We start from the raw sequence: 14,773 nt of genomic DNA, 5'->3' as shown, positions 1-14,773 counted from the left end.
CCTCTAATTCTGCCTCCCAAATAATTTTTTTAAAAAGCATCTTCTTAGAATATGGATGGATTTTAATATAAGCTCATACAAGCATATTAGTTGATACCGAGAAATAAATAGGAAGAAAGACCTTGTTCATAATGAGTTAAAAATGGTATTCCAGCCTACAACGCACGTTTGGTTGTTTGGTACCTTGGCCCGAGGGTTGAATATCAGTCCCTTATGAAGGGCAAAGGCAACACGTTTAACCAGTTCCTTCCTTATTCCATCTTCCAGCAGCTGCTTCGGATCCACCTATGTACAAATCACAAGTACGAAATGGCAGTTAGGGAAAAGCCAGTCCTGAAAAATCCCAGAGGAAAGATTTTTGGAGTCCATACTGGAGCACTGGTCTACCTCTTCTCTCAATGAGCTGGATCTTTTTCCTTTCCTGATCCTAACTGATCTTGTGCAGTGCAGATTGAATTTACCAAATCTTTAAGATCTCTTTAAGACTGCTTATTTTAGTATCAGGCTAATTTAACAATACTTTAAGGATAATGAGCATGGAAAGTTCTATTTTGATAAAAATTTAAAAGTTCATATTTTAATCATCTTATAAAAAATAGGAAGTACCTTACGACCAGGAAAAGGCTGGGGGTGGTGCAGGATGGGGAGGGCGGGATGAAGGGCTTGTATGCCTTCCTTCTGAATGCCAATATTTCGGGGGTATTTATACCTAAATGAGCAATCTCATGTTTTGGATTGGATCACTATGTAACTGAAATAATTTTCTTTTCTTCCAGCATTTTTAAAGTGATGTTTGTAATTTGGAAGATAAAATAGGAAGGAAATCTGTGTGTAGCATTGTAAGCTTAGTTTGTTAATTAACTTTTCCGTAATTAGAATGAGTTTGTTATTCCCCTAACAACTCCCCTATCAGAACCGTAACCATCAGATGGTCTTACCACACTTGTCCTGAACACTCAGAGATTTAGATTCTTTAATTTGTCATTTGTGAAGTCATTATTTCAAATGCTACAGATAATTGGTAGGTTCCATATGCTTTTTCATTCTATTTAAATTTCAATATAGACAGCCAAAAGGCAAGTTATAGAATATACAAAAGCCAGAGAAACAAGTTGGATGACATGAAGACTATGTGGTCAGAAAAATCTAGACTATATGAAACTTAAGGTCAAAGAACCCTAGTTCCTTAACAAATAAATATAAGAAAAAAGGGACAGAAGGAATCTGTTGCTTAAAGAAAAAAAAAAAAAAAAGAAAGAAAGAAGGAAAGAAAGAAAGAAAAAGACATAAAGCAATTTTGAATATGAAAATTTAAACTATAGTGTCCAGAAATTACCCTTGGAAAGCAAAACTGTAGAGTTCAGTGAGCACGGAGGATGTGGGGGACTGGCTAAAATAACAGTTCTGATGTAAGTGGGGTTAGAATGAGGGGTGTCATACCTTATTGCTGTGCCTTTCAATACTAGCCGTATTTTATAATGAAAATGTCATCATAAATAAGTGCAATCAATGAGAACAAAATCAAGGCAGTAACGTGAAGCTTGTTCTAATACTCCTTCTAAGAACAGAATGGTGGGGCTGCTGCTGTGGCTTCCCAAGAGAAGCTCCCGCTGGCAAGGCCAGCAGGCCACACAGGATGCAGTCCCAGCTGCTCCACTTATTCCAGATTCCTGTTCCTGCACCCAGAAAAGCAGTGCAAGATGGCCCAGTGTCTGGACTCCTGTACCCACATGGGAGATCCAGCTGATGCTCTGTGATGCTCTGGCTCTTGGCTGTAATCTGTCTTAGCCTCGGCTGTTACGGCCATGTGGGGGAGTGAATCAGTGGATGGAAGATCTCTCTTACTCTGCTTTCCCCACCTCTGCCTTTCTACTCCATCTCTGAAGTAAATACACAAATCTTAAAAAAAAAAAAAAAAAAGGAACAGATTTAGTGAAAAAGTGCAATGCTGTCATGCTCTTCAGTTTCATGCGGCTCTTCCGATTCACCTGGGTTGTCACTAATCAGCAGACGCTTTCACAGCGAGCAGAAAGCACTTGCAATGCCCTCCCCGAGGCTGACAACAGCCAACAGTTCTGTGTGTGCTCCACACTTTGCTCTCTTCATTCACACATACAGTTGTCCTTAAACACACTTTTAACTTCATAAAAACCCAACAGAATTCATTACATATATTATCCTAGTACATTACAAGGCATATATAATGATATCATATACATATTGTTCTATAATTTGCTTTTTCCATTTTCCATTTGGGAATTTTTCAGTTGTCCTCAGACCACTCCACAGTAGAAATGTGTCAGGATATACTCAGCCATCTCCCTACCAATGGATGCTTAGATTATCTTATTTATTATTATTTTTTGGCTGCCTCTAATAAGACATGCTCATACATACATTCCTGAGCCTACATCACTTATTTTGAAACATACTGACCAAAGTAAGTCTGCACTTTTTAAATGTTTAAAATATCATCCTCGGTATTATGAAGTTAAAGATTAGTGGAGCCCAGGCATCACATTCCTTCTGCTGTTATCATCTGAAAGACTAGCAAAAATTGACACCTCATTGAGTAGCCTTTCCTTTGGTAATTGTTCCTCCCATCCAAGATTATTCAATGAGGAGTAACCTGTACGTGGACTTTGTGCACACCAACTGAATTAAACTGGCAACAGGCCTCAAGTATGTTGAGCAGATTTATTAGCATTCTAGGGGCTGGAATGGTATATATATATATATATGGTATTTCTTTTACTGTTTTTCCAGAAAGCACACACATTAGTCCTCATAGGATTTCAGACTAAAACAGGAAATGAGACAATTGATATCCACTGGGATGGTAAATACCAAGTATAGGCAAAAATGTGAGTGGACTCAGAAGAAACAGTCACTTGACAAGGCAACCTGGCAGTACTGCGGGGAAGTATGCTTAAGTAGGCTGCTGGTTCCACGGCCCACTCCTTGGTGCGTAGAATTCTGGGCTGGCGTGTGTTCAGAGATGCTCCTGTGTTGTTTGTCAGGTTAATGGGGAGCACAGTGTCTGTTCCCAATACAGCTGAGTTAAAAATGGAATCCCATGCAGCAACCAGAAGTACCAACTATCTGACCAACAATAACATATATGTCAGAAGCAAAATTCAGGGAGAAGAGTTGGGAAAAGAATGAGACTCAGAGCATCATGACTTCAATAAATCAAAAACAGATGCACATAATATAAAATATGTTAAAATTAAGCATACTTGCTTATTGTATAAACCAGCAGCCTTGCATATTACAGGGGGCATTCTCATATATTAAAGACACACAGCAGTTCTGACATGGAATGAAAGTGGGAGCTGGGATCCAAAAAGAAGGGAAAAATGAGAGGAGCCTTTGCGCATCACTGATGACAATGGTCCGCGAACAGCGTGGTGGGAGTATCTTAGTTCTCTACACCTACGGTACAAAATCAAAGTGCTAAAAACAAAGAAAGGAGGGAGAGGTGTGCGGTGGGGTGCAGGGGATATGGGGGCAGGCAGAGAAAAAGAGACAATCAATTCTGCCCTAAGAAATGGAATCATTTTGTTCTCTGCTGTTTAAAAATTTAAAAAATTCATTAAAATAAATTACTAGATTTAAATAACTCAGGTAAAACAGTGACCAGTAACACACATTTCTCTCTAGAACTGCAAGACAAAGGCGTACCAAGATTGTATTGTTAGAGTGCCTTCGCCTATTAATGGAAAATAAAGATTATGATGTTCTCTGTTTCTCTGTCAATACACCAATGAAATGAAGTCAAGATCAGAATATTTCACAACAAAATGATAATAACACTCCCTGTTCCATACATGATGAGTATCACAAAACCCAAGCAACTTCGAGTCTTACTGTCAGGGCACACAGACTAGCATCAGAAATGTTACCTTGATGATGCCAACCAAAGTCGTTTTCATCATTAAGATGCCTTCGGTGAAAATGGAAATAGCGTGAGTGAGCTTGGCAACCTTCAACAAAGAAAAAGAGGCATAATAAAGTACAACATCACACAAAAGACCCACCATTTCTATGGAAAGCTAAGATGACTGGTTAACAGTCCTGTAACGAGCAAAGACGACAAGAACTCATCACACAGCTTTGGATACCTCTGTCCACACGCCCAGGACACAACGGAGGTTTGTGATGAAACTGAAAGATTATGATCCTGGGCAGTTAAGTCAGTAGACACCAGTTAGTGTTTTAACTGCTGACTAATTTCTTCCTCTCTGGGCTTCTGTTTCTTATGCATTAAATAAGGGTGGGACTTTACATAAATGATCCCTTCTGGCTGGAAAAGACTAATTGAGACCTTGTGAGGAAATCTTTTTGCTGGCTTCTGCATTCTTTTCAAACGTCACCAGGAGATTCTGATAGGTGAGACAGATGCTGTAGCTTTGAATATACCGTGAAACACCAAACTTCATAATCTGAATTCCTAGTGTATTTTTTTGAATTGTGTCAAACTGGCCCTCGAAATCACATTTTCAATTTCTGATTTTACTTTTTACATCTTTGCATGTTAAGCTCAGGTAGAAAGATGAGCAGAGCTATTTGGAGAGAAGCACCTCTGAGGCTGCTCATCTGTTTAGTGGATTTAAAAGTCTGTTGGAAATAAGGGAGGGAATTTAGACCATTTTTTTTTTGCTAATGGTATGGTATACAAATGGCCTCTAGCTTGTGATAATAACTTAAGGACTTTGTTACTTCACGAGGTGTCAAAATGTACTTACACAATCATTCTGTCTTCACTTTCAGTACACAACAAGCTACATGAGATTCAATACCATTATGAAATAAGCTTTGTGTTAGGTGACCATGTGTGAAAACCTAACCAGCATTGGTCCGGTGGTCTCATGCGGTGGTAGGCAACACACCCCTGGGATAGCTCATGATTTCGGTTTTAACTGTCAAGGCACAGGTCAAAGGGTCCTGACACCTCGTAGCGCGGGCCGAGCTGGGCGTAGTCCCTCAACTTGTCTTTGTCCAGGCGGGTAGGCACCTCAATGATATCGTGGGTCTGAAGCTTGATGATCTTTAGAAGAGATGTAAACATGCTTTCCGGGATGATCTGCAAAACCTGCAGTCAAGTGCAAAGGGAGAGACACACTTGAATATCTATTTTGCTTTGCTGGGCGGACACATGCTGCGATGGCCCTGACACGAGGACAGGCACGTACACAGAGTGGTTTGTCGATAGGAAGGGATGCTGGCAAACTAAACCCAGCCACGCTAATGACTGAAAACAGAGGGGGGCCTCTATTCCCTCACACAGAACAGACAACGAACCCTCCCACGAACACTGCAAAAGGAAGCATCATTCCCACATTACAGATTTATAAAAGACTGAGGCTCAAAGATACTACGTAATACCACCAAAGAGCACTCAACCAGTTTTTGACATGGATGAATTTTGAATTCAGGCCAGTCTGACTCCATGTTTCATGCAAGTTATCAAAACAAAGACGAAAAATCCCACGAAAACCTGTATTAGTTTCAGAATGAGATATGTTGTCCCTGTATATTGCTCCAGAATTGAGACTGCGGGAAAGTTATTACAATTTCTACTCATAATCAGTCTCAACATCTAGAATTTTTACTATAAATCTGTACCACAGAATGAGATAAGTATCACCAGCATTTTTGAAAAGGCACAAATGGTCTTTGAAAGCACAGCACACTTCTATGTCCATAGCAACAGTAAAAATGTATATCTCCTTGACTGCAAATTCATGGAATATTTTACAAAAGGAAAGGCACAGAAACCTACTTTCTGCAGGGCCTCAGGTGTGTTTTTTAATCCTAAAAGAGCAATGAGCCAGTGAACGTGAACATGAGCTTGCTGTGCTTTTTCGTTTTGTTTACCTTTCTCACATAGGACACCAATTCACCAGAATAATACTGAGACACGCTGAGAAGATCAGGGCTATTCGCCTGGTTGATACGAAGAAGGGGCAGGTCGAGGGCAGAGGCAAGCTGAAAGAAAAATAAGGTGTATCTGCAAATCACTTTCAGAAAATATAACAAAATGCTGAGGCTTTACCCAACACAGGGCAACGACCAAAATGTCATCAATGCCATCAATAATTGATATGTCTTCCAAAAAAAAAAAAAACCATATATATATATGTGTGTATAGATATATAGATATATACACACACATATATCTAGCTATATCTAGCAGATATCTAATTAACTGCCAGAGCAGTGGTTCTTGAATTGTTTCTGGACTAGTACCACCAGCACTGCCTGGGAATTTGACAGACATGCAAACTATTGGGCACTGCCCCAGGCTGACTTAATGAGAAACTCTATATGGTGAGTGCTCCAAAGGATTCTGAGCCAGGCTGGCTCCAGAGTGAGAGCCACTGTGCTATCAAAGACTCTTTGGAAAGAATCAGATGCTATGACTGATGGAATACAGAATTTGCCTAGCCTAAGATGCCATCAAGTGTGAACGTACCATGATGGGGACGGTGTTGTGGCATACCAGGTTAAGCCTCTATCTGTGGCACCAGCTCTGATATGCATACTGGTTTGAGTCCTGGCTGCTCCAATTCAAATCCAGGTCCCTGTTAATGAGCTTGGGAAAGCATTGGAGGATGTCTCAAGTGCTTGGTCCCCTGCACTGACATGGGAGACCCAGAAAAATCTCCTGCCTCCTGGCTTCAAACCATGCCATTCCATATGGGCATCAGTTTGTGCCCTGGATGTTCCACTTCCTATTCAGCTTCTGCTACAGCACATAGCAAAACAGCAGAGGAAGGTTCAAATGCTTGCGGAGGCTCATGTGCCAGGGCCCCTGCAGCCGTATGGGAGATCTACCATTAGCTCCTGACTCCTAGCTTTGACTTGGCCCAGTCCCAGCCACTGCGGTCACTTGGCGAGTGAACTAGCAGATGGAAGATCTTTCTCTTGGCTAAAAAATTCAAGTTAGAAAAATACTTAAATTATCCAACCTTCTAAAATGATGAAATCTTGGGCTGAATTAGTGAAGTGGTGAGAATGAAGGGCAACTCTTTTTCCTGATAATTGAGAGTGTAAACTTTGACACTGTTGGCATCTCTCCTTAGGATATTCTCTTCTCTTGTCTTTGGGACATCAGTATTTTCTCGGTATTCTGCTATCTCTTTCCTTGTAAACTCCTCTTCCTTTCAGACTCCTAAAAGCACATATCCATCAGCTGTGTCTCCTTTCACTAAAGACTGCACTGCTAGATGCTCACCTTTAGGAACGTCGCTCGGAGTTTAGTCACCATGGATGGGTTCACTCGTATGCTTTCTTGCATGATGGATGTGAAACTGTAAAGACAGAGACTTGGTAAGAAGAGATTTCTGGTGGACTTCATTAAGGACAACGGTCAGGCTGTGCTATTACCTGTCAATCAACTGCCAAGCGAAGGACAGGTCCCCGACGATCTGCATCGTGATAAGGACCTCCTCTTTAATGTTGATAGTTCTGATCATTTGATGGAGAAACTTGCGAGTATCAGCAAGAAACTGACATACTTGCAGATTTGATTCCAACTGGTGAAATTCTTGAACCTGCGTTATATAAACAGATTAAATTTTTAACTATTCGAATGGTCTCCATGGTGCTCATTTTTCTGTGAAAACATTTCAAAGACAGCACATTAGTAACAGTTTCTTCACTAACAGTTTCTTGATATAATTTTTACTTCAAAGTATAGTTTCAGAGATATATATGTGAAGTCATAAAGCAGTACAGATTTCCAGGATCAGAAAATGTCTTACTGCTTGTTATCCTGTACAAATAGGACATGATAAACACTGTTTTTCCATTTACTGTAAATAAATATATTATAGAAAACTCCTTAATTTTGAAGATTTGGCAATACAGCAAAGAAAAAGTTATATCACAGTGTTTTGGCACTTGCATTATTAAGCTCAAAGTTCATCTGATATATTCCAACAATGATTGTACAGTGTCATCTATATAGAACTCAAGAAACCTGGGCTATGTGACAAAATAAATAAGGGAAAGATAAAAAGCATTCTGGAATTTACAGTTTTTTTTATGGTTGTTCTATAGAGGCCCAAATCAAATAAACAAGCACAATAGACAATACAAAAAGCCACTGTTCCAGAATGAGAAGGTGGGATGCTAACAATGGAGTATTGTGCTGGGTTGCACAATTTCTAGCAACCACCCTAAAAATCTTGCAAGAATAAGGACAGGCCTATGATACAGCCTAGCAAATGAAACAATATCAGTTTTATCTAGGAAAATATACAATCATACCAACTGAATAAGGGTATCATTTAAGTATACAGGAATTGTGAAATAATAGACTTAATGGTTTACTGTAACGCTTTTACTCTTTTTAAAACCTAATCATACACTTAAATTTGAAGACTGGTGTGATATAATCATTACTTTTTGATGTGATCCTTCTAAAGTAAGTTAAAAAATACATTATTTTTCTTTTAGAAAAACAAAACACACCAATGTTCATCAGACAACTATTTTCATCTCTGTCCCTTGCTACTTTTCCATGACGCATATTTCTTACAAACCTAAGAATTGTGCATGGTACACTTACACAATCATGTTTTTGCTTTAATCATTGTATCACATTTTCCCTCAGTGTTTCTATATGGTTTCCATAATTATTCTTCCAACATCACACACTTCCCATGTCACAGTAATCATAATGTTGGTTACCAGGCTCTTTATCTCAGTCATTTAGATTTCTCCCAATCTTAGGGCACTGTGTATTTAATACACATACTAATTCATATTTCTCGTGTTTTGATTAAATATTCACTCAGAAATAGGCAATGGAGCAGCCTGCGGGGGGTTATCAGGTATGATCCAAGAGCTGCCATTTAAAAAGACTTTCCTTACCTCCTCCAAAGCTTGTATTAGTTGAACAGTTTTTCTGCCTGCAGCAGTAGAATCATCATAATTTAAAGACAATATTTGTTTTGAGATCTCTCTGAACCAAGCTTGAAGATTTTCTATTAATACAGAAACAAGGAAAGACTACTGAAATTCTGGAATTTCTGTTGTGGGCTTTGAATTTATTAAATAACCCTTTACAAATCCAGTTTCCACTTACAGATCTTTTGTTATATGCCTAGCATGGCTCCTGGGATTTCTCTAAACAGTGACAATGCTTGGAACTCATGACTTAGAAGAATACACTTGCTGCATCAACAGCTTAGTCTACAAAGGACCAGCCATGTTATCAACAATGACAGCAAAGAGCACAGTGATAGTAGAGAAGGGTTGGGAAGCAAGGAAGCTTGTGACAGTTACCAGGGAGAGTTTGCTGGAAAGCAAAGATGGGGAAAGATCTGGAAGGGCAGAGATGAGGGCAGGTATTTAGAGAAAGGGCAAGCCCCAGCAGAAACTTCTGTGCATGAATGGCAAAGGGATGCCTTGAAGGGCAAAGAGGAGAGCAACCCATCAGCGCCGGGGAAGACTGAGTGCTGAGTTGCGTGGAAGCCACCTGCACTCCCAATACAGCTGGCACTTCCCAGATAGAGCCAGGAAGGCCATGAACTAGAGTCAGCACGTTCAGTGCATCTCATCTAACCTTCACACCAGTTCAGGAAGGTAAGACACACCAGCCGTTTCTCAGATTCGAAGTTGGTGCTGAGAGACACTGGGGTTCTATACGCAGGGTCACGCCATTCCCGAATGGCAGAGACAGAATTCTCACAGTTGTCCGAGCTTGTCTGAACTCAAAGGTTGTGCGCTCTTTGCATCCAACCAACTTGCTTCCCTACAGATTTTCTACGTATCAACAGAATGATTTCACTTATCAAAAGGAGTTCATGGTATATAATCTATTTGAAGCACTGGCAGAAAGACACTAGCTATATTATAGATCTTCTGTAGGATTGAGGGACTGGTATGGAGCAGCAGAAAGGAAACAGAAAACTCGGAATTGGAGGCAAAGAGTGAGACGCAGGTGATGGACCTTGGTGATATGTAGCAAATGATTATATTTCAAAGCTTTGCTTTTCTCATACATAAAATAAGAATAAGGATTTTTCTTCTTATAGTATGGCAAGATCATAAGAGAAAGTTGCATGCAGTCCCAGCTGAAACTATATAGCTAGGAAAACTTTAAAACAGTTATGTAAAAACCTTTGAAACAATACTGGTATTATAAAACACTAAAAAAGAAGACTATAAGATATTAATAAGCCTGCTTCTAAAAAACCAATTTGGTCAGATTATGTTTTTGCTTTACAATACAGCACCGTGCAAAATATATGTCAACCCATATCACATTATAATCAACAGGCAACTTTTCCTAATAGAAACAGAAATATATTTCATACTAACTAAGCAACATCTAATGAATCTACAAAGGCCAAAACACAAAGTAACAAGTTCTTAATGATAAAAAAGAGTAGTGAAATGCTACACTGTATAACAAATTTTATTTAAAAAATGAGTCTGATAGTTAAGTCAATCATTGAACATTTAAAAATAGTTTAATCTGTCACCTAAAAATTCAGAATAGTCTTGTTGAGGCATTTGGCAAATTTATCATCTATAAAACCAAAATTACTGCTACAGTTTTCAAAAGACTAAAATTTCCAGAAAGAAACAAGATCAAATCACTAAAGTAAAATTTGAGCAATGATTTATTTCAAAAAAGAGCGTGCACTTTTGGTGAACAAGAACTCGGTGAGATTAAAGGAATTTTAGATGTCATATCTGTTGATAGCTATTAATATCCTGAATGACAGATCCTTCTGAAAAGACCTAGAAAGCTATAAAATCTCCATCCCCACCCCAAATGCAAACAGACTGACACATTAGCTTTGCATATCATGAAGTTGGGGAGGATTTTGACTAGAGAGAGCTTTAAGAGTTTCATCCCAGCCTCATTTTTAAAGATAAGTCAGAGCACCGGAAACCCAGAATGGATAGGAACACTGCCCCAGGGAGGAGGCCAATACAGAGACACATTCCGACATTACCATTTTTCTCCACCCTGGTTAGTGGCTTCACTCCTGAAAAGACATCTGCAAGCTCAGTCATCCGCTCCGAGCCCTCTTTCTTGTAATGCTCCCATTTGGCTTGCTTTTCCGAAAGCATTTGCTTGAACATCTATGGAAGACACAGAAAAGGTTTACTTGAGAAAAAAATCCACGTTGGCGGTTTTCAAAAAGACTCCGAGAGAGGCTCACCTGCAAAAATTAACACTGATCCTTATGCCATCTCTTAAGCACTACTGTACAAATTGAGGGGTAAAGTTAAACTTCCTCCAAGGCAGTGGTTCTTACAAGCTCTGCCCAACCCTGCCCCCAGACCTGCTGGTTCAGAGGGCCTTGGGTATGGAGGCCAAGGCAACAGCATCTGTAACATGACATTACATTTTATGATCTCAGTTCTTTTGATTGTAGTCTAATTAGTCAGGGAAAATTGTGAGTACTGTTCATTGTGTGCTTGGAGAATGAACTACATTACGTACAAATGCTCTTTTTAATTTATTTACACAGAAGTTCTGTTTATTCATTCATGCTTTCATAAAATTTATACCCCGTACTTGGGCAGAGTAGAAAAGGGCATTAGTTAGTTTGCTTTTTTTGGGGAGGTGAAACAAACAAACCAACCTTAAAAGTTGCTTATTTTTCATGAACAGACAAGGCATCTCATACAAAGGTACAGGGTTTAGTTCCCCAGGACTTGAAGGGGTAAGCATGTCTAATATTGAGTTTTCCCTTCAGAAATTCTTTGCTTGTCAGCATCAGAATGCATACTGAAAAGAAGAGTGATGAGCTGGGAGATTCCACGTGGGACCTTGTCAGGGCTTTGGGAGAGGAATCTTGGCGATCCAGCCATGATTGCTGATCAATGAAGTGACATTAAGTACGAGGCTAAGGAACAGTGAGGATAATTTACAGTCTGCCCTGTCTTTCTCAGTGCCAGGCATTAAGCAAGGGCATTTAAATGATGGCAAAACACCAACACAAAGTCCCCCAGAGACTGTCACCGCAGACCAAGGGTCTTCAAGCCCAATTTCACTGCACTCCAAGGTTCTCTATGTTGAGGAGAGGAAGGTCCTAGACCCAGGAAATTTGCAATCACTTCAAGATTAGGAGAAACACAGGTCCAATAACTTGTTTACAGGAAAATCAGAAAGTGATTCTAGCAAAAGTTTGCAGTGGCCATAGAAGAGGAAATATAGGCTAAACAATCATGCTAAAATAGCAGACATTTAAATATAATATTTCTTTTCTCAGTTTATATTGAGCAGGCAGCTTGTAAAACATTGCTTGACAAAGAAGAGCAGGACAGACTATGTCTGGAATCTTGAGCTCACAGACTGCAGGTGGTGGAGACCAAGGCTGAGTGAGGGTTTGCAGTTGGGCAATGGTTCAAGGCCACAGGATGGCGTGCTTTAAGGTATCGTTAAGGCAGTCACGTACTGCCTTCTGCACTTGGGTCACACTGCTGCTTCCTGATCATCAAGCATGGGCTGGTTAGCACCAAAGTGGGACTGAGCTATACTGTCTGTGCCACACCAACTTCTGTAAGTTGACTCCTCAAGCATTCCAATAAAAGATTGAGGCAGTGAGCCGTCTAGCTCAACCTCCTTCCTCTGAGAAGAAGCCTCCCTTTTGGCAGCCCGCTTTCATGGTTTTTGACTTGTGCCTGTCTCCTTTCTTACTTCCTCAATTGCATGCTGCCCCTTCTCCATCCCTCCTCATGCTGACTCCTTCCTTTCTAGCTGAGCCTTCTCTTCTTGAAAGCCTTTGACAAAGATCCAGCCTTGTGTTGCAGCAGCTTAAGTCGGTCTGTGACACCAGCATCCTACAGCAGAGCACTGGTTCGAGTCCTGGCTATTCTGCTTCCGGTCTAGCTTCTTGCTAACGCACTGGGGAGGGCAGAGAAGACGGTTCAAGCACATGAGTCATTTCCGCCCATGTTGAAGGCAGGGTGGACTTCCTGGTCCCTGGACCTGGCTGTTGCGGTCATTTGGGGAGTTAAGCAGTAAAGCAAAAACATGGCTTTCTCTTTGTCCCTCCTTCTCTTGCTCATTCTCTCAGTCAAATAAATAAATAAGTCTTTTAAATTTTTATTTATTTTAAAAAATTTATTTATTTTTATTTGAAAGGCAGAAATATAGTGAGGAAGAGAGACAGCAAGGGAAGATCTTCCATCACTGATTCACTCTGCAAGTAGCCACGATGCTCATATCGGATCCCAGCACATACAATGCAAGACTTTAGCCACTAGGCTACTGTGCCAGGCGTCTTTAAAAATTTTATTTTTGATTTATTTACTTTTATTGGAAAGTCAGATTTACAGAGAGGAGGAGAGACAGAGAGGAAGATCTTCCATCCAAGGATTCACTTCCCAAGCGGCCACAATGGCTGGAGGTGAGCCAATTCGAAGCCAGGAGCCAGGAGCTTCTTCTGGGTCTCCCACATGGGTGCAGGGTCCCAAAGCTTTGGGTTATCTTCTGCTGCTTTCCCAGGCCACAGGCAGGGAGCTGAATAGGAAGCAGGGCCAATGGGATTAGAACCAGCTCCCATATGGGATCCCAATGTGTTCAAAGTGAGGACTTTATCCACTAGGCTATTATGCCGGGCCCCCCTTTTAATTTCTTTAAGAAAATTTCTAACAATGAGTCAGGGCTCCTTTGTCTTCTATTGAACAATCATGATTAGAAATGAGGATTTGGGCCTGGCGGTGTGACCTAGTGGCTAGTGTCCTCACCTTGAATGTGCCAGGATCCCATATGGGCGCCGGTTCTAATCCCAGCAACTCCACTTCCCATCCAGCTACCTGCTTGTGGCCTGGGAAAACAGTCGAGGATGGCCCAAAGTTTTGGGATCCTGCACCCGCGTGGGAGACCTGGAAGAAGTTCCTGGCTCCTGGCTTCGGATCGGCATAGCATTGGCCGTTGCGCTCACTTGGGGCGTGAATCATCGGGAGGAAGATTTTCCTCTCTGTCTCTCCTCTCTGTATATCTGACTTTCCAATAAATAAATAAATAAATTAATTAATTTAAAAAAAAAAGAAAGAAATGTGGGCTTGGTCCGTCCAATGCCTTAGACCTGTCCTGATTCTAAACACTGCAGTAAAAACAGAATTCTTAGGTGCCTGGCGTTGTGAGTCATGACACAGCTGTGGTCAGGAGATTTTTTTTCTTTCACTTAGCTTTTATTTGCCTCAGAAATGCCAGTTTTGAGGCTGGCACAATGGCTCAACTGACTAATCCTTCACCTGCAAGCATCAGTATCCTATACGGGTGTTGGTTTATGTTTCAGCTGTTCCACTACCCATCCAGCTCCCTTTTTGTGGCCTGGGAAAGCAGTAGAGGATGACCCAAAGCCCTGGGACCCTGTACCCTTGTAGGAGACCCAGAAGAAGCTCCTGGCTTTGAATCAGCTCAGCTCTGGTCGTTGTGGCCATTTGAGGAGTGAACCGGCAGATGAAAGATCTTCCTCTTTCTCTCTCTGTAAGTCTGCCTTGCTGATAAATAACTCATAAAAAAAATCCAGTTTTGCCTGGATCAATCACTGAATTGGGAAACTCTTTTTCTACCAAGGGTTATTTGAATACTTACATCATTCAAGGGCCATGCAGAACTATCAACTTAAAAATGAATTTGCTATAGATTTGTTCACCTGTGAGTGCTGCCTGCAGTTGCCTTGGCAGAGTCAGATCAAATGATCTTGTGCAGACATTGCCTATCTGTGAACTAATGATACATTAGGTTCTTGTGCTGTGCTGTTTCCTGGCTTCCCATCTTGGGCTACTG

General features: G+C 40.7%; 1 protein-coding gene across 1 annotated transcript in view; it reads right to left on the bottom strand.

The window, feature by feature from the left end:
• The window catches only part of WASHC5 (WASH complex subunit 5), a 63,880-nt gene that overhangs the window by 23,092 nt on the left and 26,015 nt on the right, over positions 1–14,773 (bottom strand). Inside the window, exons 11-18 of the mRNA XM_040979312.1 lie at positions 10,980–11,109; positions 8,884–8,996; positions 7,393–7,559; positions 7,241–7,316; positions 5,881–5,991; positions 4,955–5,095; positions 3,906–3,986; positions 184–285 (exon numbers count right to left, since the gene is read on the bottom strand). Of these exons, the coding sequence (XP_040835246.1) occupies positions 184–285; positions 3,906–3,986; positions 4,955–5,095; positions 5,881–5,991; positions 7,241–7,316; positions 7,393–7,559; positions 8,884–8,996; positions 10,980–11,109 (921 nt within the window). The remainder of the gene's footprint in view (positions 1–183; positions 286–3,905; positions 3,987–4,954; positions 5,096–5,880; positions 5,992–7,240; positions 7,317–7,392; positions 7,560–8,883; positions 8,997–10,979; positions 11,110–14,773) is intronic.

This window comes from Ochotona curzoniae, unplaced genomic scaffold (genome assembly GCF_017591425.1).
Source record: "Ochotona curzoniae isolate NIBS_2020 unplaced genomic scaffold, NIBS_Ocur_1.0 contig_3190, whole genome shotgun sequence".
NCBI lineage: Eukaryota > Metazoa > Chordata > Mammalia > Lagomorpha > Ochotonidae > Ochotona > Ochotona curzoniae.
This window is presented reverse-complemented; position numbering and strand designations above follow the sequence as displayed.